Source organism: Xyrauchen texanus, chromosome 35 (assembly GCF_025860055.1).
Source record: "Xyrauchen texanus isolate HMW12.3.18 chromosome 35, RBS_HiC_50CHRs, whole genome shotgun sequence".
Lineage (NCBI taxonomy): Eukaryota > Metazoa > Chordata > Actinopteri > Cypriniformes > Catostomidae > Xyrauchen > Xyrauchen texanus.
Window position 1 is genome coordinate 22,034,982 of NC_068310.1, and position 25,490 is coordinate 22,060,471.

Here is a 25,490-nt window from a genome sequence, read left to right on the forward strand (position 1 = left end):
ACTGCCTAAACTAGAGGCTCCATTAGTATCAATGTTTGTCTGAAGAGCTATCCTTTAACACTGTTGTTCTCTAATGGTTTCTCAGGACCAAGATTTTACAGAGTATGTATATAATGATTATACACGCACTATTGGTCAAAAGTTTTGTATCACTTACTTGTTCTTAATTATAATTATTTTTCATATTTTAGAATAATAGTCAAGTCATCAAAACTATGGAATAACATAAATGGAACTATGGGAATTATGTTGTGACTAAACAAAATCCAAAATAAATTAAAACTGTGTTATATTTTAGCACCTTCAAAGTAGTCACCCTTTGGTTATAGAATTTAGGTATCACCCTAGGATGCTTTTTAAACAGTATTGAAGGCGTTCCCATCTATGTTGGGCACTTATTGGTGCTTTTCTTTATTATTTGGTCTAAGTCATCAATTTCAAAAACTTATTTTCTTCATAAAATTTTTGTTTTATAATGAAATAAATTAAATAAAAAATAAATAAAATGTTGGCAAAATTATATTTTTGTCTTCAAAGCTAATTTCAAACATTTAATCATACGCCTTCAGATCAAAAGATTTTTTAAGATCTTGAGAAAACTTTTAGTCAAGTGTTTCAAAAGTTTTGACCGGTAGTGTATATAGAGTATATATATATATATATATATATATATATATATATATATATATATATATATATATATTAGTTCATTTTTAAGATTTAAGTATTTAAATTTTATAGCAAAATTCCATCAAATTGAATTGTTATCTTTCACAAAATTTATTTAATAAGTTTCATTTAATTATGTTTAAGATTACTCAATTCAATTTGATGAATTTTGTTATGAAATTGAAATAAATCTTAAAAATGAGCTAAAATGTATATATTTTTTTTTGTATACAAATGGAAGCAAAATAGTCAAATATGGACATTTAATAATATTGCTATGAGCTGCATAGGCCCAGCAATATGCAAAATGACTGACATGACATACTGTACAGTAGAAATGTGTGTGGGGGGGGGGATTTTTTATTATTTTTTATACACTTTTTTCTATATAATTTTTATTTATCATTTTTTTTTTTTTCATTTATTTATTTAAGTAGGGACCATGCACAATTTTTAACATAAAATGTCCATTTCATGTATTGTACCGGATTTAGCCAGAGGCTATTTTTCATCCGTAGTCCCCCCCCCCTATTATTTAAAATAGTGTTTCCATGCTGATTGTGACCCAATCAGAACAGACCAGTAAACCATTTTTGGGTCATGACTCATGACCCATCGGTTGATAACCACTGCTTTAAAGTTACAATACTCAGTCTTAGAATAACATTGGATAAGGGGCCAGTTGCATAAAACTGTTTTTGACTAGTCCCTCAAGTTAGTTAGACTGTCTTACTAAAGACTGCTGTGAGCTTGCTTTATGCAACCGGCTTTCTCTGTCGTCTTTAGTTAGTCAGATTAATTATTAGAAGCAGGCTTAAATTAGTGGCTATGTTTGTGCAAGTGTCACAATCACATATTTAAGATGTGATGTTTCTTAACCAGCAGAAGCATAATGTATTTTATTTTGAAGGTGAGAAAGGAGAGGGGAGATTCCAGTGGATTAATCAATTATGCAACAATCTTAAGGTCATATAAAATGCCACCAGACATAACATGCCCAGGGTTGCTGGAGATGTAAGAGTACAGATCCCATCAAAGAACTGCACCATGTTGGGGAATAAAATGTTCATGGAAAAATCTATTAAATTCCTCTGAATAGCAATAAGTCTGAAACAATCCACGCCTTGATGAGCAGAGGATTCTTTGCTTTATATATGGTCATGCCATTGCAATAAAGGGGGCTTTTATTCCAAGTAACAAGGCTGCAGCTGTCTGGCAACATCAGAGGCTCCAAGGCGCCCATTGTTCATCCTCATGGGGTTTTATTTGGGACCACTGAGTCCTAGGGCTGTAAGGTCATGGAGCATCCTGGATGGGGACTGGTGGGTAGCACTTTCTCTTCCTTTGGTGAGTGATTTCCTTAAGGGAATGGGCCTCAACAGACCAACACAGCTCAGAAAACAGCCTAGGAAAAACAGTTCAATGCTGGTGTGGTGTAGCCTACTCTATTGCATGTTTTTGGTCTTTATTCATATTGGTATGAGGACTGTTTATATATAAAAACTAATATAATTCTAGTATTGTATCATATGTATTTATTTTTCTTCTTATCTGTTCTAATATATATATATATATCCTGGAAGGGCGGGGCCTGGTCGCAATTCCGCACATCAGGCCCCTAATCAGGCTAATCAAGCCTCAGAGAGGGATAAAGGCTGACTGGAAGCTGCAGTGCGATAGAGAGAGATTTGCGGACATCTGTCTGACACATATGTGTGTTTGTCTTTTTGTTTCTGTTTTATGTTAAACAATTTTTTATGTCATCAAGCCAGTTCTCAACTCCTCCTATCCACTAAATCCCTTTACACTGGTGCCAAAATCCAGGAAGGAGGAGGGATACGCCTTAGTAGAGTCCTTGCCACTACCATTCATCCCAACGGAGCAGCTGCTGCTTTCTGCCGGAGGATGGATTTTATCAGGAAACATGGGTTAAAGTTAAGTAACCCGAGACTTTCCCTATCAAAAAGCTACACCCACGCCGCTGCACTGTGGATGTCTGGAGTGGCATGAACATCCAAAAATCGTTTGCGGGGAGAACCAGCCTGCCGCACCACAAACATGCTGCAGAGGGAACCTTTAGCCAAGGCTTTAGAGGAGGTGACCCCTCTGGTAGAGTGAGCCCTGATCCCTACTGGTGAAGCTTGACCGTGCGCCTTGTAGGCCAGGGCAATAGCATCCCTCACCCAATGTGACATTGTCTGCTTGGTGGCGGCCGCCATTGTTGCAGCCCGATGGCAAACGGATAGTTGCCCTGACTTACGCCACTAGCTAGTGCGTTGGACATAAGTCTGAAGGGCACGGACTGGATACAGTCCATGAAGTCTTTTCTGCTCCGCCGCTGTAAACGGCGGGGAGCCGAAGGCTTCGAGAGTGATCGGATGTACAGTCGAAAAGGAACCTTAGGCAGGTAGTCAGGATGAGGGTGCAATATTGCTTTAACCATTGGGCAAAATCTAAGCAGGCTGGCAAAACAGACAGACTCTGCAGATCACCAATTCTTTGGAGAAGTAATTGCCATAAGTAAACCATCTTGAGAGTCAGAAGTTCCTTAGACGCTGACTCTAGAGGTTCAAAGGGGGTCTCAACCAGAACCTAGGGACTATTGCTAAGTCCCATGAAGGGATCCTGGTCCTAGCAGGAGGTCTCAATTGCATGGCTCCATGGTATCGTTCCCTGCTCCTGAGACAGAAGGTCCCCCCTGTCCAGAATTGCCAGAGGCGAACCGTCGAGGAGAGACATTTTCTCCGAGAACCATACCTTGTTCGGCCAATGCGTCGCCGTGAGTAAGGGGCAGGACCCTTGGACATGCAAGATCATAATCATATTAAGCCATGTGATTATCAAGTGTAAATTTAGCCATAGGTTACTGAGGTTTTGTTTTAGTATTATACACTGGAACCAAGTCTGACTGTGTCTGTACACAAAAGCATATCCTCCCGAGAGCAGAGAAAACTGGAGAGAACGCATACAGGTGCATTCTGGGCCATGTATGTGCCATCGCGTTCAGACACAGGGGGGAGCTGGGTGACTTAGAGAGGAGTAGAGGAGACATTGCGCTGTCTGTGAGGTGAAGAGGTCCACTTCCGCTCTGTAAAAATCTCAACCAGATTGTTTCACTACCTCGGGATGGAGTTTCCACTCCCCCATCAGTATTTCCCATCTGGATTGTAAATCTGCTCCCTATTCAGGCATCCAGGGATATAAGCTGCTCTGATTAACAGGAGCTTGCTCTGGGCCCAAAGGAGAATCTGCCGTGCCAGTCTGTTCAGCTGGCATGAATGTAGACCTAAATGATGGTTTATGTAAGAGGCTACCGCTGTGTTGTCCACCCACACCAAGACATGGCAGCCTCTGGAGGAAGTATTTCAGGGACAGAAATACAGCCGTCAACTCGAGACAGTTGATGTAACAATCGAGTTGACAACCCTCCCATTCCCCTTGAGCTGGACGACCACTTAAGACCACTCCCCAGCACGTCAGGGAGGCGTCTGTCATTAGCAACCTGCGATGGCAAGACGCACTTAGAGTGGGACCCAAAGTGAGGAAACAGGGTCTGAACCACATCGAAAGGGTAAGTAGCACACGGCGTGAAAACCTTATCAGCCTTAGGGGACTGGCCCTTGGATGAAATCCCTGAAATGGTCTCATGTGCAAAAGACCCAATGGGATCACAGAGGATGCAGTTGCCATGAGACCTAGGAATCGTTGATACTGACGAACAGTGCAAACTTGGCCTAGCCTGACTTTGCTCAGGGTGTTCTGAATGGACTTGATTCGAGCGGGAGACAATTGTGCCCGCATTGTGATCGAATTCCATATGATCCCTAGATAGGTAGTGTTCTGAGTGGGAGAGAGGACGCTTTTCTTGGCATTGAGCCTTAACCCCAGAGAAACCAGATGAGCTAGGATGATATCCCTGTGCTGTAATGCCTGTTCTTGTGACTATGCTAGTATCAGCCAGTCGTCTATGTAATTCAGAATACGGATGTCCCGGAGTCGCAAAGGAGCCAGTGCTGTATCCATGCATTCTGTGAATGTGCGGGGTGATAAGGCTAGACCGAATGGAAGAACCTGATATTGGAAAACTTTGCCCCCTAAAGGGAACCTCAGGAACTTCCTGTGTTGTGGCAGACTTTCTATGTGAGACCGATCGTGACCAACCAATCGCGATGTTGGATTTGAGACACGACTGTATTGATGGTTAGCATCTTGAACATGAACACCCTCTGAGCGATTCAAGCCTCGAAGGTCTAAAATTGGACGCAACCCTCCATCCTTCTTGGGGACCAGGAAGTATCCCTATAGTAACCTGACTCTCGGGAACAGGTTCTAAGGCCCCTTTGACGAAGAGATTTGCAGTTCTTCCCACAGTAGACATGCTTGGTAGTGGGAACCACGCCGTTGAAACACGGAGGATGGTAAACAAATTTAATTCTATAGCCATTTTCTTCTGTTCTTAGGGCCCTCATAGAAACACCTGGCAGTAGTTTCCAAGTTTTTTTTTAAAATTCTGACACTTCCTGTTGAGGGGATGTCGAGTGTCCCGCATCCTGTTCAATGGCAGGAAGCAACGGAACACCCAACATTTCGCTGGAAATCGCTAACTCCCGAAACACCAGAGGCGATGGGAATGGAGCGATTTTGTGGGGGTATCGGGAGGGTATAGGTTGATGTTTTACATGACCCGTCCCAAGGAGGGCTACCCCCACGGCTGGGTGCAAGACCGTCAGGGCTCTTAGAGATGATGAGGACGACAGTAGACCAGAAGCGAAACCGGGGCATCGTGGAGGAAAACTCTGTCCTTGTATTTGATGCCCGAAAGGTTTAGCCATAAGTGTCTTTCTGTGCTGACCAAAGCAGACATAGACCAGCCAATGGCGCGAGCCATCTGTTTGGTCTTCCAGAGAGACAGATCCGTGTGCAAGACGAAGCTCGGCAAAGCCTCTTCGTCGACCGTCCTGCCCTCACTCAAGTCCTTCAGCAGGTCAGCCTGGTACGCCTGAAACACTGCCGTAGTGTACAGGGTAGCACCAACCTGACCTGCTGCGTGATAAGCTTTTCCCACAAGCATGGAGGTGGTCCTGCACGGCTTTGTGGGGAGCCAGGCGAGAGAACCCGCAAGTGTCTCTTCTACCAGCGGCATCATAGAATACCCCCGTGTCTCAGCACCCACGACAGTCGAATAAGTCGACGTTGAGGGCACGAAGACATGGGAAGTATAAAGATTCCTCCATGAATGATAAAGCTTGTTATGGAGGTCATCGAAGAAAGGAAGGGACTGACAGATTTTCAGAAATCTGTCTTCTAGTTTGGAGCATTTGGGGGTCTCTTGTTCGCATGGCCAGCGTAACTGTAGCCTGGCCACAGCCCGAGTAACCACCTCGAGTAATTCCTCAGCCACTTTATTATTGTGCGTGGAATGTTCAGAGGTGGGTAGCTCAAAGTCCGCAGACTCAAGAGATTCAGCATCCCCCTCGTGAACCGCAGAGGTGCCGAAGCGTGCTTCAGGCTCACGAGAAGGACCAGCTGGATCTGGGGAGAGAGCGAGCAATAGGGACGGACCCATCTCTCGCTCCTCAGCCAGATCCATGCGAGAGCCCCACAATGAAAGAATGGGTGCTGGCTCTTGGAAATAATCGAGACGAGTGCGAAGCATTTTGACAAACAGATCGCAATGCTCGTACCCGAACGCAAGAGTAGCATGCTCTTCCCCCAAACACACAAAACAAAACTGGTGTGTGTCCGTTTCAGCCATAGAGCGTAAACACGGGAACACAAACTGCTTGCTTTGCTTCACACTCATTCTTGGAAAGGAGAAAAGGTTTTCTGTGCACTACCTAATAAATTCTAACTCCTAACAGAGGAAAAGAAAGTTCTGACAGCTTGAGAAGCACAACACACACAGAGTGGTCTGAAGACAATAGACCTGACGATTCACCTGTGAGGCATCTATTTATAGCCCTGCTACAGATGCATCTTGATGATGTCACCAGCAGAGGCTATAAATTCTGTTGGGTAAAATTAGCTTACTGTATGTATTTCCAATTATTGTAAAAGAATTTGCTGATATTGTAAGACTGGGACATCCCCCACAATAACTTATATAACATAATTAAAAATCTTGTTAGACTTTTATTATTCTTACATATAAGCATTCTTCTGCATCTGTGAATAAATCTAGAAAAGCGCCACAGGATCACTCTTTCGTATGTAGTTTTGGCCTTTCCCAGCATATGGCGGAAATGTACAAAACAGTTAAATGACATAAAGTACAGTCCTCAATGATAGAGTTACCAGCATTGTTTGCACTGGCACTTCCACCACACAGAGTACAGAAGGTCAGAATCTCTTTGTAGAGAGAGAAAAATCTATAGATAAAGCACTGCATTTCTGAAAATTGCATAACCACATCCCCCGGCAAATTAATCTCCCTCAGGGACACTGACGTCATAGCAGCCATGGGAGTGCTGCGGTGACGTAAAAAAAAAATTATACTTATCATTTACTCCCCCATCCCAGATGTGTATGACTTTCTTCTGCTGAACACAAAAGAAGAGTTTTTGAAAAATATCTCTGAAAAAACTATGTTGGTACATAGAATGCAAGTGAATGGTGGCCAGAAGCTCCAAAAAAGCATAGAAAGGCAGCATATGGTTAAATCCATATATCCCGAAGCAATATGATATGTGTGGGTGAGAAACGGATCAAAAAGTCATGTTTTACTATAAATTCTCCTCCCTACCAATTATGTGGCGATACGCACAAAGGATGCAAATCCCCAAAAACAAAAGAAGAAGAACTCTTAGTAGAGAAGAGACCACTTAGGAGGGCTGGTGAGAGAGTGGACATACACCGATCAGCCACAACATTAAACCACTTGCCTAATATTGTATAGTTCCCCCTTGTGCCGCCAAAACAAAATCCCAGGAGATCAGCAGTTACAGAAATACTTAAATCAGCCCGTCTGGCACCAACAAACATCCATGCGATTATCTAATCAGATAATTGCGTTGCAGCAATGCAGTACATATAATCGGTTAATGTTTCAACCATCAGAATGGGGTAAAAATGTGATCTCAGTGATTTGGACCATGGCATGATTGTTGGTGTCAGATGGTCTGGTATATTATTTCTGTAACTGCTGATCTCATGGGATTTTCACAGTCAACAGTCTCTAGAATTTACTCCGAATGGTGCCAAAAACAAAAAACATCCAGTGAGGGGCAGTTCTGTGGATGGAAACGCCTTGTTGATGAGAGAGGTCAACAGAGAATGGCCAGACTGGTTCAAACTGACAAAGTCTACGGTAACTCAGATAACCACTCTGTACAATTGTGGTGAGAAAAATATAATCTCAGAATGCTATTCTGAGGTGCGGGTTGGCGCTATTTTGGTGGCATGAGGGGATTTTGATGTTGTGGCTGATCGGTGTATATTATTTATATGTTTCTCACCCACACCAATCATTTGACTTCTGAAGACATGAATTAAACCACTGTAGTTGTATGGATTACTTTTATGCTGGCTTTATTTGCTTTTGGAGCATCAACGTTTTGGTCACCATTCACTTGCATTGTATTGATCTACAAAGTTGAGATATACTTCTAAAAACCTTTGTTTGTGTACAGCAGAAGAAATAAAGCCATACACATTTGAAATGGCATGAGGGTGAGTTAATGATGAGTGATTTTCCATTTTTGGGTGAACTATTTCTTTAATCACCTTATAACATTCACTGGTCATTCGATTTGACAAAATAATTTTTAGTTAAAATATTCCATGTAGTCTTAAATTAATATGAGGACTCTGCTAACATAAAAATAATAATATATAATTAGCATTGGAGTATAACATGTATCACCTTATGTTCCTACCCATATAGCCTACTGTACATCACTCCGTGTTTTTATTCAAGTAGAATAAATATATATATATATATATATATATATATATATATATATATATATATATATATATATATATATATATATATGATAGAAAAAATTGTGTATGGTCACAAGTCAGGTGTTAGTCAGATTTTTTAAGATTATGTCATTTTGGTGAAAGACCATAGGGTATTTTTCCCTATTTCGCAGTAGCCGTTGCGCAAGAGTCATTCACTATAGAAACCGAAATCTCCTCCGCCATTTTAAACAGGATGTCCTCTCCAATGTGTAAACTCCGGTAAGAGGTAAGCGCCTTGAGTTTGTGTAATTAATCAGTCTGTTGTGTCTCTCAGCTGTGATGAGCCTTAATGCTGAGGTTGTTAGTTTAAAGCTGTTTTTTTTCCCCAATTTGGAATGCCCAATTCCCAATGCGCTCTTAAGTCCTTGTGGTGGCATAGTGACAGATGACAAATCTCAGTTGCCGCCATATCTGAGACTGTCAATAAGCGCATCTTATCACGTGGCTTGTTTAGCGAGTTACCGCGGAGACCTAGCATGTGTGGAGGCTCACACTATTCTCCGTGACATCCCCACTGAGAGGGAGAACCACATTAAAGTGACTATGAGGAGGTGAACCCAACGTGACTCTACCCACCTTAGCAACCGGGCCAATTGGTTGCTCAGGAGGCCCGACTGGAGTCACTCTGCATGGATTTGAACTTGCGACTCCAGGTGTGGAAGTCAGCATCTTTAATTGCTGAGCTACACAGGCCCCCCGTGGAGTGCTGTTGAATATAAACACTGAGTGATGCTGACTCACTTTACGTCACCAACTGGCTCATATTACATACAAAAATAGTATTTTGCCTCCACCTGCTGGCTGGTATGTCAAAATATGTAATGTCACAAAATTAAATGTAAAGAGACAGATGACTTTTAACACATTTTCACAGCTCTTACACTTTAGTTTAGAATGGCACAAACACAAGCGTAGCGATACACACCGTGAAGGTTGAGTGCTAATGGTGTCAGACCATCAGTACTCATGGAATGTCTCTCATCCAATCAGATTCGAGAACCGGAACTAACTGTTGTATGTATATATATATATATATATATATATATATATATATATATATATATATATATATATATATATATATATCATTCATTTGAATTTTGTATATATATATATATATATATATATATATATATATATATATATATATATATATATATATATATATATATATATATGGCTTTATTTAGAAGAGCCTATAGCCTAATATTTTTTTGTAAGGCAGCAAATGGTAACAGCTTTATTATGACGAACTCCTGTTAGAAACTTCTGGATAAAGTTTGACACCCAGTTGCCTGTGGTGTGCCCTCTGTCTCTGAGCGAGAGGCGAGTAAGTAAGTGAGTGACGCCGGTTTCACACTGCATGCGTTAGCGTAAGCAGCGCGTATTCTTTTCGGCGCCCATGTTAACAGATTAGAGCATTTACACCGCACGGAGAGGCGGCGCGGCAGCGCGTAGCAGGAGCAGAGCAGGAGCAGCAGTGCCGCGATCGTTTCGGCGTCCTGTCTATTTTTGACGCGCGGCTTACGCTGAATTAAAGTGACAATGCATTGATCATGGCAAAAATACACAGCAGTTACCAAAAGCGCATTGATGATATCTATTGTGTTTTAAACAGTCAATCAAATGACCTTCATCAATTTAAAAAGATAACAAATGTCCAAAAACAAACTTGTTGCCCAAACTACAAAAACAAGTTTAAATAATTTATACTGCCAGTTTAGTTTAAGTTAGATTAATTTAATGTATAAATGTATATACACATAACTAATATATATATATATATATATATATATATATATATATATATATATATATATATATATATATTGTCATAAGGATGTCATGCTGACAATCATAAACAAAAGCACGTGGTGTCACAGCCGGCATGGTCGAGTGCACCTGAAAATATAATAATGGACGACACTCGTCTCATTGTGGAGGTTGAGAAACGTTCAGTTATTTATGATCCACGAAATATGCTTTATAAAGACTCACAGGCAAAGGAAAAGGCATGGGATGAAGTTGCAGTAGCTCTTGGTGCCGATGGTAAGTAATTTAAAAGTGTTTTTGACAACCTTTCCCTGGCCCAAACAACTTAACTCAATATAGAAAGTGAAATAGAATAGTTATTATAGCACACATTCAGTATGCATGATTTTGTTGAATTTTCGAGAAACTGTGCTGTTTGTTATTACACACATTTATGAATTATCTTTAAGATGTTCATGATGGGTAATGTTTGTAAATTAGATGTGTATCAGACATTTCAACAATCTAAATAAAAAATCTTTCTCCAAGAAACAACAAATGTAAGCATTTATTTACATTTTGCACACAGTAAGCACACATAAATAAGAGAAGCAGATGTAACTGCAAGTCGCTGCTTGGGTTCAATGGACTGCCTGTAGTTTGTTATTTGCCTTGTTAGTTGGCCTCCAATCAGGGAAAGAATGTGATCCACTTGCTCTGCATTCATCCTGAAGAAGTTTAGGTGTCGGTCACGGTCAAGACGGAGTTCGGCGACAAGATGGTAATATGTATGCACCATATTCTCTCCTTCGTCGGTTCATGGAGTGAACCCAAAATCTGCGTCTTTTCCGTAGTCTTCGTGATAGCAAATACAGCGCAATGGCCTTCCTTCTATCAACAACTCGCACTACACGGTCAACAAAAACAAAGATGAACCAAAAGTTATATAATATTATATTAATATTATTATAATAATATAATATAAATGTATTTGAAAACGAAATAAAGCAATGCCAACTTACCCATTATAGAGTAGCCTACTTTGTCTGTAAACACGCCGCGCGCGTCAAACGCTGCCAGTATGAAAGCAAAACGCGCGTGTCCTGCTTCCGCTCACCGTACGCGCTGCTAAAGCGTGCAGTGTGAAACCGGCGTGAGAGTCGGTCGCTGTTTGACGCTCTCACGCTCGCGTTTAGCTCCGCTGCAGTGACACGGTGAAGGCAGGATCACTTTATTCCACTTTCTCATTCTGGACGCTCACACCCGTCTGACAGCTCCTAGGACGGCAATGTCGTCTCGAAGGTAAGTTGAAGGCTACATTAAAACTGCAATAGTGATTACTGATTGATGATTCCTGTGTGAATGGATCCACTGATCCAGGACGAAACACGGCAATGAGTCGGACGCCTGGTCCACTCTGGCCCATTATACCGAATCAATGCATGCTAGATGGGTGTTTGCTTAGGTAAACGATATTGCACAGTAGTGTCATTTGGAATATTGTTTTGTTAGATTTGTCTTCTCTTTTGTTTATTTAGTTGTGCTGATTTTATCGCTGTCGCTAACGGAAATCGAATGTGAATCGGTATAGCGCAGTCACCCTGTCTTCAATACAACTCTTTAAACTGCATAATAACGCTGAGGTTTATTAGTGTAATGACAAGGTTTATGTACAGATGGACGGATGTATTCATGGGATGAATATAGTATCAAAATCGTATGAATTCACAAATGCTAAACGCTTATCCATCAATTTGATGTCATAGATGCATCTTACTATCCACAAACAAATGCCTTTCAACTTGTGTCTGTGAAATTCCAAATTAAATGAATGTGCAGCTATTTTTACAAATAGAGACATTTGTGAATATAATTGTTCCCTTTTGTACAAATAAATCACAGTTTGTGGATGCAACCAAATGAAGATGTTCCAAGTGAAACACAAAATGGTCTTGTGAAGTATTGAATGTGCATTAATTTAAGTCTTTTTGTGTGTTTCATTCATTTGAATTTTGAGACTTCCTTTCCACTGGTTTTGCCTTGTACTATCCACATGTAACTTTGTGTAATAAAAGCAGCTACCACTAGATAGGGGTCTCACTTTACAGATGTACCATCTGGCGGGACATGGTTTATTCAGAAGTTCACTCGGCATGCACAGTTTACAAGCGCCATTAAAAAAAAACTGCGTCTGAGACCAGCAGAAGGAATCAAAGGTTTAACTAAATTTTTGTAATATAACCAAGGACAAAGTCCTGTCACATTGTTAAATGCAAAACAATAAAATTTAGAGTGTAAGTCCTGGTGACAATATGTTTGTTACATATCAGAAGCTTTCTAACTAATAAGACTCACCTGCTCCCAAACGCAGTGGTTCCAGCTCTAATACAGGATACATTTTAAAATATATAATATGCTCCTTTATTGTTCGCTGATGTGAAGTCAGACTTAAGTAATATTCCCATGTATTCAAATGAAAGCGCAATAAACATTTACCTAAATAATTAACATTGTCTTCTTTTGGCTAATTGTTCACTCCAAAATTAAAATTGGCATTTGCTCACCCTCATGTTGTTTCGAACCCATATGATCGATTTTAAAAAAAAGAAGTTTTTTTTACACTTTTTATGTACAAACACATCACACTTGGCACTTTACTTGAGGTTACCCTTCTTCGTTGCTACTACATGTTGTAGTGTCAGTTGTCTGGGACTGGTACCTGTAGTCAGGGCAAGAGCAACCTGGACAGATTAAAATAATTAATAAGTACATAAACAAGATAATTCCTGTATAAAATATAATAGAAAGAAACAAGATTGTTGCATGAAGGCTTATGTTTTACCAGTTGCACAAAAGCCCTGCAGCTGTGTCCATGTTTTTGTGATGCAGAGACCACAATATCTCTGATCTTTGGTCCTCCTGTAACTCACAAATACCTACTGAGTGAATAAATGTAATCAACATTGTTTACAAGGTTAATATAAATTTGTATTTCTAATGAATAACACTGAGCCAGTCCCATAACAACACAAATGTGTCAAAGATGCTTTTGAAATGAATGTTTATAGCCTTATTGGAAAAACACAAATACATTTACATAACATGAAAAAAATATATTCTTACAACAGCAGATCTTGTACCTTAATATAAAGTTATTTATGGTATGTCTGTTGTCATGATTCATGTTTTGTAAAGGCACGTATAGCTGTGCTGCTGTTCTTCTGCATTAATGCTTTTTGTTTCTCTCAATAACAAAATTCTAAACAATTCAGTAAGGTTAGGGTAATTCTATTGTGTTATATGAGCCCAAGAATAACAACTTCTGACTGTGAGGCAGGATGCAACAGTGCCAGGTGTTTGGGTAGGGGTGGACCATATGACCAAAATTCTATATCACGGTAATGGTATACAGCTCTGGGAAAAAATTGGAGACCACTGAAAAAATATCAGTTTCTCTGGATTTACTATTTATAGATATGTGTTTGAGTACAATTTTTGTTTTATTCTATATCAGACAGCTGTCCGCAAATCTCTCTCTCTCTCGCACTGCAGCTTTCAGTCGGCCTTTATCCCTCTCTGAGGCTTGATTAGGGGCCGGGTGTGCGGAATCACGACCTGGCCCCGCCCTCCGCCCTGTCACAACAGTATATACAAAGACTGTATATACATTCACAGTTTCCAGGAGCAACCTGTGGTTAAGTACACACAGATCTTCAATTAAAAACCTAGACTATATGTATATAGATATGCATCTATTTTGTCCCTAGATTTCCCATATTGACCCACACATGCATTCTGTTGGGTAAAATTAGCTTACTGTATGTATTTCCAATTATTGTAAAAGAATTTGCTGATATTGTAAGACTGGGACGTCCCCCACAATAACTTATATAACATAATTAAAAATCTTGTTAGACTTTTATTATTCTTACATATAAGCATTCTTCTGCATCTGTGAATAAATCTAGAAAAGCGCCACAGGATCACTCTTTCGTATGTAGTTTTGGCCTTTCCCAGCATATGGCGGAAATGTACAAAACAGTTAAATGACATAAAGTACAGTCCTCAATGATAGAGTTACCAGCATTGTTTGCACTGGCACTTCCACCACACAGAGTACAGAAGGTCAGAATCTCTTTGAAGAGAGAGAAAAATCTATAGATAAAGCACTGCATTTCTGAAGATTGCATAACCACATCCCCCGGCAGATTAATAATCTCCCTCAGGGACACTGACGTCATAGCAGCCATGGGAGTGCTGCGGTGACATCAAAACAAAATTATACTCATCATTTACTCCCCCAATCCAGATGTGTATGACTTTCTTCTGCTGAACACAACAGAAAAATATCTCTGAAAAAACTATGTTGGTACATAGAATGCAAGTGAATGGTGGCCAGAAGCTCCAAAAAAGCATAGAAAGGCAGCATATAAAAAATCAATACAACTACAGTGGTAAAATCCATATATCCAGAAGCAATATGATATGTGTGGGTGAGAAACGGATCAAAAAGTCATGTTTTACTATAAATTCTCCTCCCTACCAATTATGTGGCGATACGCACAAAGGATGCAAATCCCCAAAAACAAAAGAAGAAGAACTCTTAGTAGAGAAGAGACCACTTAGGAGGGCTGGTGAGAGAGTGGACATACACCGATCAGCCACAACATTAAACCACTTGCCTAATATTGTATAGTTCCCCCTTGTGCCGCCAAAACAAAATCCTAGGAGATCAGCAGTTACAGAAATACTTAAAACAGCCCGTCTGGCACCAACAAACATCCATGCGATTATCTAATCAGATAATTGCGTTGCAGCAGTGCAGTACATATAATCATGCAAATATGGGTCAGGAGCTTCGGTTAATGTTTCAACCATCAGAATGGGGTAAAAATGTGATCTCAGTGATTTGGACCATGGCATGATTGTTGGTGTCAGATGGTCTGGTATATTATTTCTGTAACTGCTGATCTCATGGGATTTTCACAGTCAACAGTCTCTAGAATTTATTCCGAATGGTGCCAAAAACAAAAAACATCCAGTGAGGGGCAGTTCTGTGGATGGAAACGCCTTGTTGATGAGAGAGGTCAACAGAGAATGGCCAGACTGGTTCAAACTGACAAAGTCTACGTTAACTCAGATAACCACTCTGTACAATTGTGGTGAGAAAAATATAATCTCAGAATGCTATTCTGAGATGCGGGTTGGTGCTATTTTGGTGGCATGAGGGGGTTTTACTGTTGTGGCTGATCGGTGTATATTATTTATGTTTCTCACCCACACCAATCATTTGACTTTTGAAGACATGAATAAAACCACTGTAGTTGTATGGATTACTTTTATGCTGGCTTTATTTGCTTTTGGAGCATCAACGTTTTGGTCACCATTCACTTGCATTGTATTGATCTACAAAGTTGAGATATACTTCTAAAAACCTTTGTTTGTGTACAGCAGAAGAAATAAAGCCATACACATTTGAAATGGCATGAGGGTGAGTTAATGATGAGTGATTTTCCATTTTTGGGTGAACTATTTCTTTAATCACCTTATAACATTCACTGGTCATTCGATTTGACAAAATAATTTTTAGTTAAAATATTCCATGTAGTCTTAAATTAATATGAGGACTCTGCTAACATAAAAATAATAATATATAATTGGCTTTGGAGTATAACATGTATCACCTTATGTTGCTACCCATATAGCCTACTGTACATCACTCCGTGTTTTTATTCAAGTAGAATATATATATATATATATATATATATATATATATATATCTCAGTATACAGTCAGGTCCACAAATATTGGGACATTGACACAATTCTAATCTTTTTGGCTCTATACACCACCACAATGGATTTGAAATGAAACGAACAAGATGTGCTTTAACTGCAGACTTTCAGCTTTAATTTGAGGGTATTTACATCCAAATCAGGTGAACGGTGTAGGAATTACAACAGTTTATATATGTGCCTCCCACTTTTTAAGGGACCAAAAGTAATGGGACAGATTAACAATCATAAATCAAACTTTCACTTTTTAATACTTGGTTGCAAATCCTTTGCAGTCAATTACAGCCTGAAGTCTGGAATGCATAGACATCACCAGACACTGGGTTTCATCCCTGGTGATGCTCTGCCAGGCCTCTATTGCATCTGTCTTCAGTGCTATTGCACGTCTTCAAGTGGTTTTCAATAAAATGCACGTGTCATATTAACTACTTTAATGTTTTTTTTTAGGGTTCTTTTATGTCATTTTTTGAGAGTGACAGTAATGAACATGACTAACACTCAGTATCAGATTTGGATAGGTCTCATCGGACAGATACCCGATCCTTTTAAAAACGTACGCTTCGGAGCCAATACCGATCCAGGTATTCAGCAAATGCTACACGCCATTTTATTTTTTACCATGCCATTTTATTTTTTACCATGACATTTTTAACAGGAAGTCGAAGAATTATTTAAAGATAAACGTAATGTTATACTTACTCTTTTTATGTTAATTGGTCACAAGATTATTTGCTTACTGGTGTGTGTATATGCGTGTTGACAATTTGATATTATAGGTTTACATTTCTGGATCAAAAAGTATCTTTTGTGTCACTCTTTCTCTCACTGTGTGTGTGTGTGTGTGTGTGTGTGTTAGTGAGTAAATGGTGTAAAGGAAAGAGGAAAAAGGAAGAGATGTCTCACTGCATGGTAATTTCTGTGGGGTCATGTAAAAATATGGGGCCATATTTTTGTTGCATGTAAATGGTCGTCAGTTCTCAAAAGTTCCACCATTAAGTGATTGACTCATAAAATGTTGATTCTGATAAAAATATTTAAACTTTGTTTCCCGGAAACATTGATACATCTCTGAAAGATAGACTCATTTGTCTTAAAAGGGAAAGAACCTGTAGCTTAGTACTGAAATTCACAGGCAGCAAAAATGCCTCCACTGTAGTGAAATGAGATAGCCTGTCCAAAAGTTTCAGGAATTCTGCTTGTCTTGACCAAAGGTTTGCTGAGTACACAGTTTTTTCCACAGCCATCAATTTAGTGTTGTCATCTTAAAGGATTAGTTCACCCAAAAATTGAAATCTTCATTTGTTCTCTGCTGAACAAATTAAGTCATTCACATCTGGGATGGCATGATGAAGATAGGAATGGTGAGAATTTTCTTTTTTGTGTGAATGCCCTCAAAACAATGTTAACTTTACACCGTGGTAGCTTACATTTTTCTTTCTGTTATTGGCATATAAAATACAATTGAAATGGAAAGTGTTAGACTGTTGATGATCATAACTTTGCACTCAAAAAACCCATATTGTATATACTTACATATTTATTTATTTATTTATTTATTTATATATATACACACATACATACATACTATATATACATATTGATATTTGCACTTCTGGTTAGATGCTAACTGCATTTCATTGGCTCTGAACTTGTATTTTGCACAATGACAATAAAGTTGAATCTAATCTAATCTAATATAAAAAAAATCTCAATAAAGAGAAACCACAATCCAATAAGCTCACTGATATAGTATGCCTAAGCTCTCAATATGTAAAATGCATGCCATCAGATCATATAAGGAACAATATGGATAAATATAATAATATATTTATTAATATAGTAATAATATATTCCACCTGTTGGCTTTCGGAAAACAGTGCAAGGTGGACACATGCATTTGACATTATTCTAGACAATTTTGAAGCATATACTCATTTATACACACCAGTTTAAACGATGGAATGTCCCTGTCACGATTCCCTTGTTGTCTGCCCTGTGTTTCACTAGTCTTTGTCAAAAACTACACTTCCGACAATTCCCGGCCCTCATCACTGCCAGCCCTGTGTCATTGTTCTCACCTGATTGTCGTTTGTTATCATCATGTCTCCTGTGTATTTAAACCCTGCTGTTTCTCCACTCCTGGTCAATCATTGTATGTTTCCTTGAATGTGAATGTTGATGTATGTTATCTTTGCCTTTTGTGGATGTTTCCCCAGCCTGTGTTCTTCTTGGATGTTTTTTCGTGTTTTTGTTTCATTATTTCCCCTCGTGGATGTTTCTTTTGTTCCTGTTTGTTTGCCTTCACTTTTGACTAATAAAGAACCCGCAGTTAGATCCCCACTCCTCGTCTGCCCTCGTCTGCATTCCTAACAGTCCCTTACCTCAGCTAGCATTAGGGCTGCCCTGTTTAGTCGATGGGAAGAGTCTTGGTAGACCAAGTTTTGTTTGGTTGGTTGGTTGGTTGGTTGCAAAAAAATAAAAACCTCCACAGGAAACTGATGAACACCAGTATTAATTTTGGTCGGATGCTAGGTGGTACTATGGGGTAATTTTGTTAAGCAGGGTTAGGGTTAAGCCTACACAATAAAGCAAGACTCTTTGATTTCAAACTTTTAACTTATTTTAATCTCGCAATATCCATTTACATCGGCGGGACTGGTGAATATTCAGTGATTTTACATTGAAAATTATATTCATTGATTGAAAAAAAAAAAAACTTAAATCAAATATATGCTGGCCCAAACCTGCAAAAATAATAAATAAATTTAATAATAATAAAATAAATAAAGGAATGCATGTCTTGATAAAAAAAATATAATTTGTTTTTAATTAAATGTATTCCTGAATTTATTATTGTATGACTTTTTTCCTTTATTTTCTGTATTTATTTTTAACTTTTTTTAAATTGTATTTATTCATTTATTTTGCATTGTTTTTATTTTTTATTTAGGTGTTTTTATATTTATATAAAATATATATTTATTCATTCCCACATATATTTATTTCCATATTTATATATTCCCATATATATTTATACATGTATTTATTTTTACTTTTCTGTAAATGTGGGAATAAATAAATATAAAAATAAATGAACACATAAATAATTAAATACAAAATTAAATAAAGAATAAAAATAAAAAGAGAAAATAATAAAGGAAAAAAATCATACAAAAATTCAAGAATAAATTTAATTAAAAACTAATTAGATTTGTTTTACCAAAGACATTTATTCCTTTATTTTCATACTACATTTATTTATTTATTTATTATCTTTGCAGGTTTCGTATAAATATATAAATCGGGGTATAAATCAGTTGTAATCTCCGATGATGCACCTGTTTGGCTCTGAAGATGGACACACTTCGCCTGTGTTTCACGTGGGTTAACTTTCTACAGGGAGAAGTTGTCCTATTAACTCTAAGTTTGTTAAATCAGTTGATGATTTGCAGATCTGCACACATTAATGTGAAGTTGAAAACGGCAAGCAAAGAAAACAAGCCACAAGATAGAAGCCCCTACGTCATTCAGGTATCTTGTGTGGGAACCTTTTCATTTTGAGGGCAATCAAAACAGCGATGGTCAAAAAACCTTTACAAAACAGGCACTGTTTGCAGACATTGCTTGACGCGAGGGCTGTATGCTGGTAATAAATCGATGTTTGATTATTTATTTACGCTGACATCACCTGGGAATATATAGTATGCACCGGAGGTGACCCCGAAACTGCACACAGACACAATCCCTTCCGTCTTTAATCAGGTGTCCAGTGCTAGTTCGGACAGACATGAAACAAAAACTCATTGCCAAAGTTATGTTGCCCATACTCTGTTGATGAAGATGTGGGATTTCCACGTATGATTAAAAAACTCGACATCTCTTCTAGCATACATTTTTACAGCAAGGTTATTCGTTTTATAGTGATGTACAACTTCTAAATGTTGAGTTGAATATGAAATGCACATTATGTTGATGCATAAATGCAGGTATTAAGTTAAATGTTGAGTAAGTAATTAGAGCATTGTATTTTTAGTTAAGGACACAAACGAAAATTAACCATGGTTTTATTCAGTAATATTGTAGTATAGCCATGACTGAAGTAACAATGACTGCTGTCACCATTGTATCAGAGTTTTGATACAATTAACCATTGTTTTACAATGGTAATTATAATTTACATATAATGACCTTGATTTTACTATAGTATTGTAACCATGACAGTAACTATGTTAACTTTGCCGTTACAATGATTTTACTACAAATTCCATTGTGGCATGGGGGCGTGGTCATGTGTCAGTCTGCAGTATGAGAGGTCCCGCAAGCCTCCGCGGTGTTCCCCTTTTGAGCTACTGTATGGACGCCGGCCATGGGGCGTGCTTGACATCATAGGGGAAGCTTGGGAGGAAGGACCTCGAATAGTAAATGTAAATGTTTGGGGCAGTTAACGCAGGAGAATTAGCTCCAAGCACAAGAACGTCAGCTGTATGACAGGAGCACTCGACTATGGGAATTCGCACAGGGAGATAAAGTGCTTGTATTGCTGCCCACCTCAAGCTCCAAATTACTCGCCAAGTGGCAAGGGCCCTTTGAGGTCACAAAACGAGTCGTAAATCTCGATTATGAGGTTAGGCAAACAAATAGGATAGGAGCATGTCAAACCTACCACCTCAACCTTCTCAATCCATGGAGGGAGGCGCGGTACCTGTAGCCTTGGCGACGGTAGTTCCGGAGAGGGCGGAGCTCGGGCCGGAGGTATTTCCCAAATCATGTTCATTCACCCCGGTCCCTTGCAGAGACCACCTCTCGCTGTTGCAGCTTACAGATACTGCCAGGTTGCAAGCAGAGTTTCCACCCCAACCCAGTCGCACGAACCTCATAGAGCACCATATTGAGACCTTACGGGGGGTGGTAGTTTGGAGCTGCCCCTGTCGTCTTCCTGAACACAAGAAAAAGATTGTTCAGGAAGAATTGGGGGCAATGCTTGAAATGGGTGTAATACAAGAGTAGCAGCGATTGGGCCAGCCCGGTAGTTGTGGTACCGAAGAGCGGTGAGAAGACAGCAGCAGACGGGGAGAGACAGACACACAGATCTGTGTTTGACTGTGCCACAGTGACTGCTGAAAAGCAAGGCTGTTGAGTTTTATTGAATGTGTTTGTTTTTTGTGCAGAAAAACACATCTATGTTTTGAAGTACACTGAAAATTGGGGCATTAAAGTCTTGTGGATTGTTCACTTGGCTCCCGCTCCCTCCATATGACAGACAGAGGTCTATATATATTCATTTTTAATTGTTAATTTTTTATTTTATTGCTATCTGAATAATTTAAAATTTTTGCTATAATTTAATATAATTATTTATTGAAAAAATTATGTAGATCTGAAAATTATATTGTCATTTACCATTTTCATATATCCCTAAAATTGCTTTAAATTAAATTAAGAAATGTGATTCAATGCATTAGGTGTTAAGTTGGTCTAGGCAGAGTTTAATGAGCACAGAAGTAATTTAGCCTTGTAATTTTGTTGCAGTAGATCTCAGTTTCTTTTGTTGCATTTATTTCTCTGTTCTCTTTCAAAATAAATTAAGTACGTTAACTTTTAGTATGCATTCGTTATTCATACGCAACTGTTTATATAGCCTTTTGTGGTGAGCAGGGTGGAGCCGAGCTGTGTCTGGGCAGAACGAGGCCAGGAATATAATGGGATTTTCCACTGCACGGTACAACTCGACTCAACTTGACTCTGCTCGCTTTTTTGGGGTTTTCCACTGTGGATAGTACCGGATACATTTTTAGTACCACCTCGAGCCAATACTAAATGTGACATTTTTATATCAGTAAAAACATTTATGAACACTTATATCAGCATATATTGCCATTTTCAGATTTGTAGACTAGAGGAGCGTGGGGCACAAACTAACGCAGGGTTAGTTGTCACACATGTGGTTTAAACGATTCCACACATGTTGGTAAGACGAAACTTTATTTGTTTACTTGTTGCCATATCACCACTGTGTAGATAAAAAAAAAAAAATCTCGCGAGAGCACGGGTGACCAAGATGGCACAGCTCACAAACAACCATCGCACAACCCAGCCATGAAACACTTGATTTATAAAGGAAGGAAACACATTGAGTGCCAGTGCTCTACATTTACAATCAGATCACCTGGTTACCCTACACCTGAGAGCAATAAAGAGAGCGAGATTAAGATAAAACACATGCTCTACATACATGCAAACAATATGGCCGAGAAGGCAATCACAATGTCGGACATATTTCTCTTTTCTATTTCCTGGAAAAGAGTGCGAACTGAATAAAACAAAAAACTGCTGACACAAAACGACATTGATTACAGCCAGAACAAACATTTATCATCAATTCAAAATAACGCATTACAGCGTCGGATCGGTAATCAAAACATACACAGATCAGATGAAACAGAAATTCCAACTCAAGAACTGGATATTTCAAATACATAATGTGCAAAAGATGGATCCCTTCTGGAGACAACAGGAAAAATCTTCTCAGTGTTATTTTGGGAATCAGTCAACAATGGAGCTTGGATGCCCTCTATTGGACATTTCTTGTAATTGCCACTCAGAGTGGCAATTACAACACTCTGGGTTAGACATAGCTTGGGTTTTCTAGTATTTTTACATTTCAGTTGATATTTTTGTTATATTTTATTTAAATAAAAAATAAGAAATGCTTATTAACAATAAACTTTCAAATTAAATTATGCCAATTACCTCAACGTGAATATTCACAAAGAGGAATGAAGACATTTAATGCATTGCCATGGCAACAATATTTAAGATATCAAGAATCCCTTCAGAATTTTAAATCTGCACTGTCTTGACATTCCTTTTTTTTTTTTTTTTTAAGCAATTCAGGTAAAATTAACATGGATATTTTAAAGTCTGTGAAAAATGACACTCTACCTTCAAGTTGGTGGAGCTATGCCCTTGACCCACATTAGCCACATCAATGAGATCAGCCTACAAGGACAAACATTTGGCTCAATTTTCATGTATGAGACATTTTCAAGCATGTTATGTACCCCAAAAGTACCAAAATCTTTGAAAAGACATGTAATGATAATAATACGAATCTTTAGAAGAACAATAGGGCTCAGCACCGATCAGCCACAACATTAAAACCACCTGCCTAATATTGTGTAGGTACCCCTCGTGCCACCAAAACGGTGACAATCCACATCTCAATGCTATTTTGAGACGATATTCTTCTCACCACAATTGTACAGAGCGGTCTTCTGAGTTACCGTAGACTTTGTCAGTTCGAACCAGTCTGGCCATTCTCCGTTGACCTCTCTCATCAACAAGGTGTTTCCATCCACAGAACTTCCCCTCACTGGATTCTTCTTGTTTTTGGGACTTCAGGAATAGAAACCCAGCCCATCTGGCACTAACAATCATGCCAAGGTCCAAATCACTGAGATTACATTCTCCATTCTGATGGTTGATGTAAACATTAACTGAAGTTCCTGACCTGTATCTGCATGATTTTATGCACTGCACTGCTGCAACACAATTGGCTGATTAGATAATTGCATGGATGATTGTTGGTGCCAGACAGGCTGGTTTGAGTATTTCAAATACAGGCTGGCACCAACAATCATCCATGTGTGTGGTGAGCTGGGTGGAGCCGAGCTCTGTCTGGGCAGAGCGAGGCCGGGAAGATAAGTGGCAAATGACTTTCACCTACATGCCACACCTGTCTCGCATTCCAGCGAGGGGTGGTGGGAGTACTTAAGGAGAGGAGAGAGCGGCAGATGGTAGAGTGAGATGTGTGAAGCTGTTTGTTTGTAGTGTGTTGAGCTGAAAAGGCAACAGAATTTATGTGCGGTGAAGCTGAAAAGCAAACCTTTTGTGTACTGTGCGACTGAAAAGTGCAACAATAAATGTCTACGTGTTTTGTCAAGCCGGCCCCAGCATCCTCCTTTCCACAAACTGTTACAATGTGATTATCTTATCAGCCAATGTTCACATCAACCATCAGAATGGGGAAAAAATGTGATTTGGCGAGTGGCATGATTGTTGGTGCCAGATGGGCTGGTTTGAGTGTTTCTGTAACTGCTGATCTCCTGGGATTTTCAGTCTCTATAATTTACACCGAATGGTAACAAAAGTAAAAATCATCCATTGAGGGGCAGTTCTGTGGATGGAAATGCCTTGTTGATGAGAGAGGTCAACAGAGAATGGCCAGACTTGTTCGAACTGACAAAGTCTACTGTAACTCAGATAACCGCTCTGTACAATTGTGATGAGAAGAATATAATCTCAGAATGCAATTCTGAGATGTGGGTTGTCACTGTTTTGGTAGCACGTGGGGTACCTACACAATAAGGTGGTTTTAATGTTGAGACTGATTGTATAAAAATGCATCTCTTTCTTAACCAGGACTCGTCTTTTAAGGCTCAAAGCAAATGCTTGATCCTTTCCAGGGGACTGTTTCTATTGGAAGGGTTGTTATCAGCTGTTGAGAATTTGAGTATTATCGTTGACATTAGATTTTGTTTTAGGTGTCCTTGGACCATCTATGCTGGGACAAGTTAAAAAATGTTAACATATTTCTCCATCAGTAAGTAGAAAGAGGGGCCAGTGCCGCATCTAGCCTTGAATATATACCATTCCAGTTATGTGCATGAATTGATTTGACCTTACATTAATGTGCTTCGGCTTTTGTAATGGCTAAAATCAATCAACTCACACTTACAGTATAGATTCAGCACCATTATGCACCATACCTCTAAAACTAGGACATAAAAGATGTAGCTTAGATTTGTGAGTGACATTAAACTAAAAGGTGTAGACAAAATATCTAGATGTGTGTGTTTGACCCCCGTGTTTTTGCTAGACTGATATGCGGGAGCAAAATCAGCTCTTCTAAAAATATCAGTAAATGTATCAAAATCCAGCCACAGGGACTCGTCTGTGCCCGATATAGACACGAGAGGGTCTTTGAAACTGAGTGGGGGAGACTAAGTATATCTATCGCTTTTTGTCATCAGGCCTGTCTCTTTAAATAGCTGGCTGTGGTGAACTTGAGACATTATGTAAGATCGATGAGGCAGCTTGTTGTGTGCACGTGGGCCTCTGTGTTGCCCCTGTCAGAATACTGCAGCAGCACTTTCCACCCGATATCTCTCTCTACCCCTCTCTCTCTCTCTCTCTCTCTCTCTCTCTCTCTCTCTCTCTCTCTCTCTCTCTCTCTCTCTCTCTCTCTCTCTTTCTCTCTCTTTCTAGCCTACAATGTACAGTCTATTTGTTCCTCTGGGTTATCATAAT

The 25,490-nt window shown here is 39.1% G+C and overlaps 1 protein-coding gene across 2 annotated transcripts in view; it reads left to right on the plus strand.

The window, feature by feature from the left end:
* The first annotated feature begins 11,533 nt into the window (after positions 1 to 11,533).
* The window catches only part of LOC127629231 (tyrosine-protein phosphatase non-receptor type 11-like), a 50,663-nt gene continuing 36,706 nt past the window's right edge, over positions 11,534 to 25,490 (plus strand). The window contains exon 1 of one of the 2 annotated variants that reach the window (XM_052106368.1): positions 11,534 to 11,688. In XM_052106368.1, the coding sequence (XP_051962328.1) occupies positions 11,675 to 11,688 (14 nt within the window). In that variant the 5' untranslated portion in view covers positions 11,534 to 11,674. The remainder of the gene's footprint in view (positions 11,689 to 25,490) is intronic. The other variant, XM_052106370.1, reaches the window with a different exon arrangement.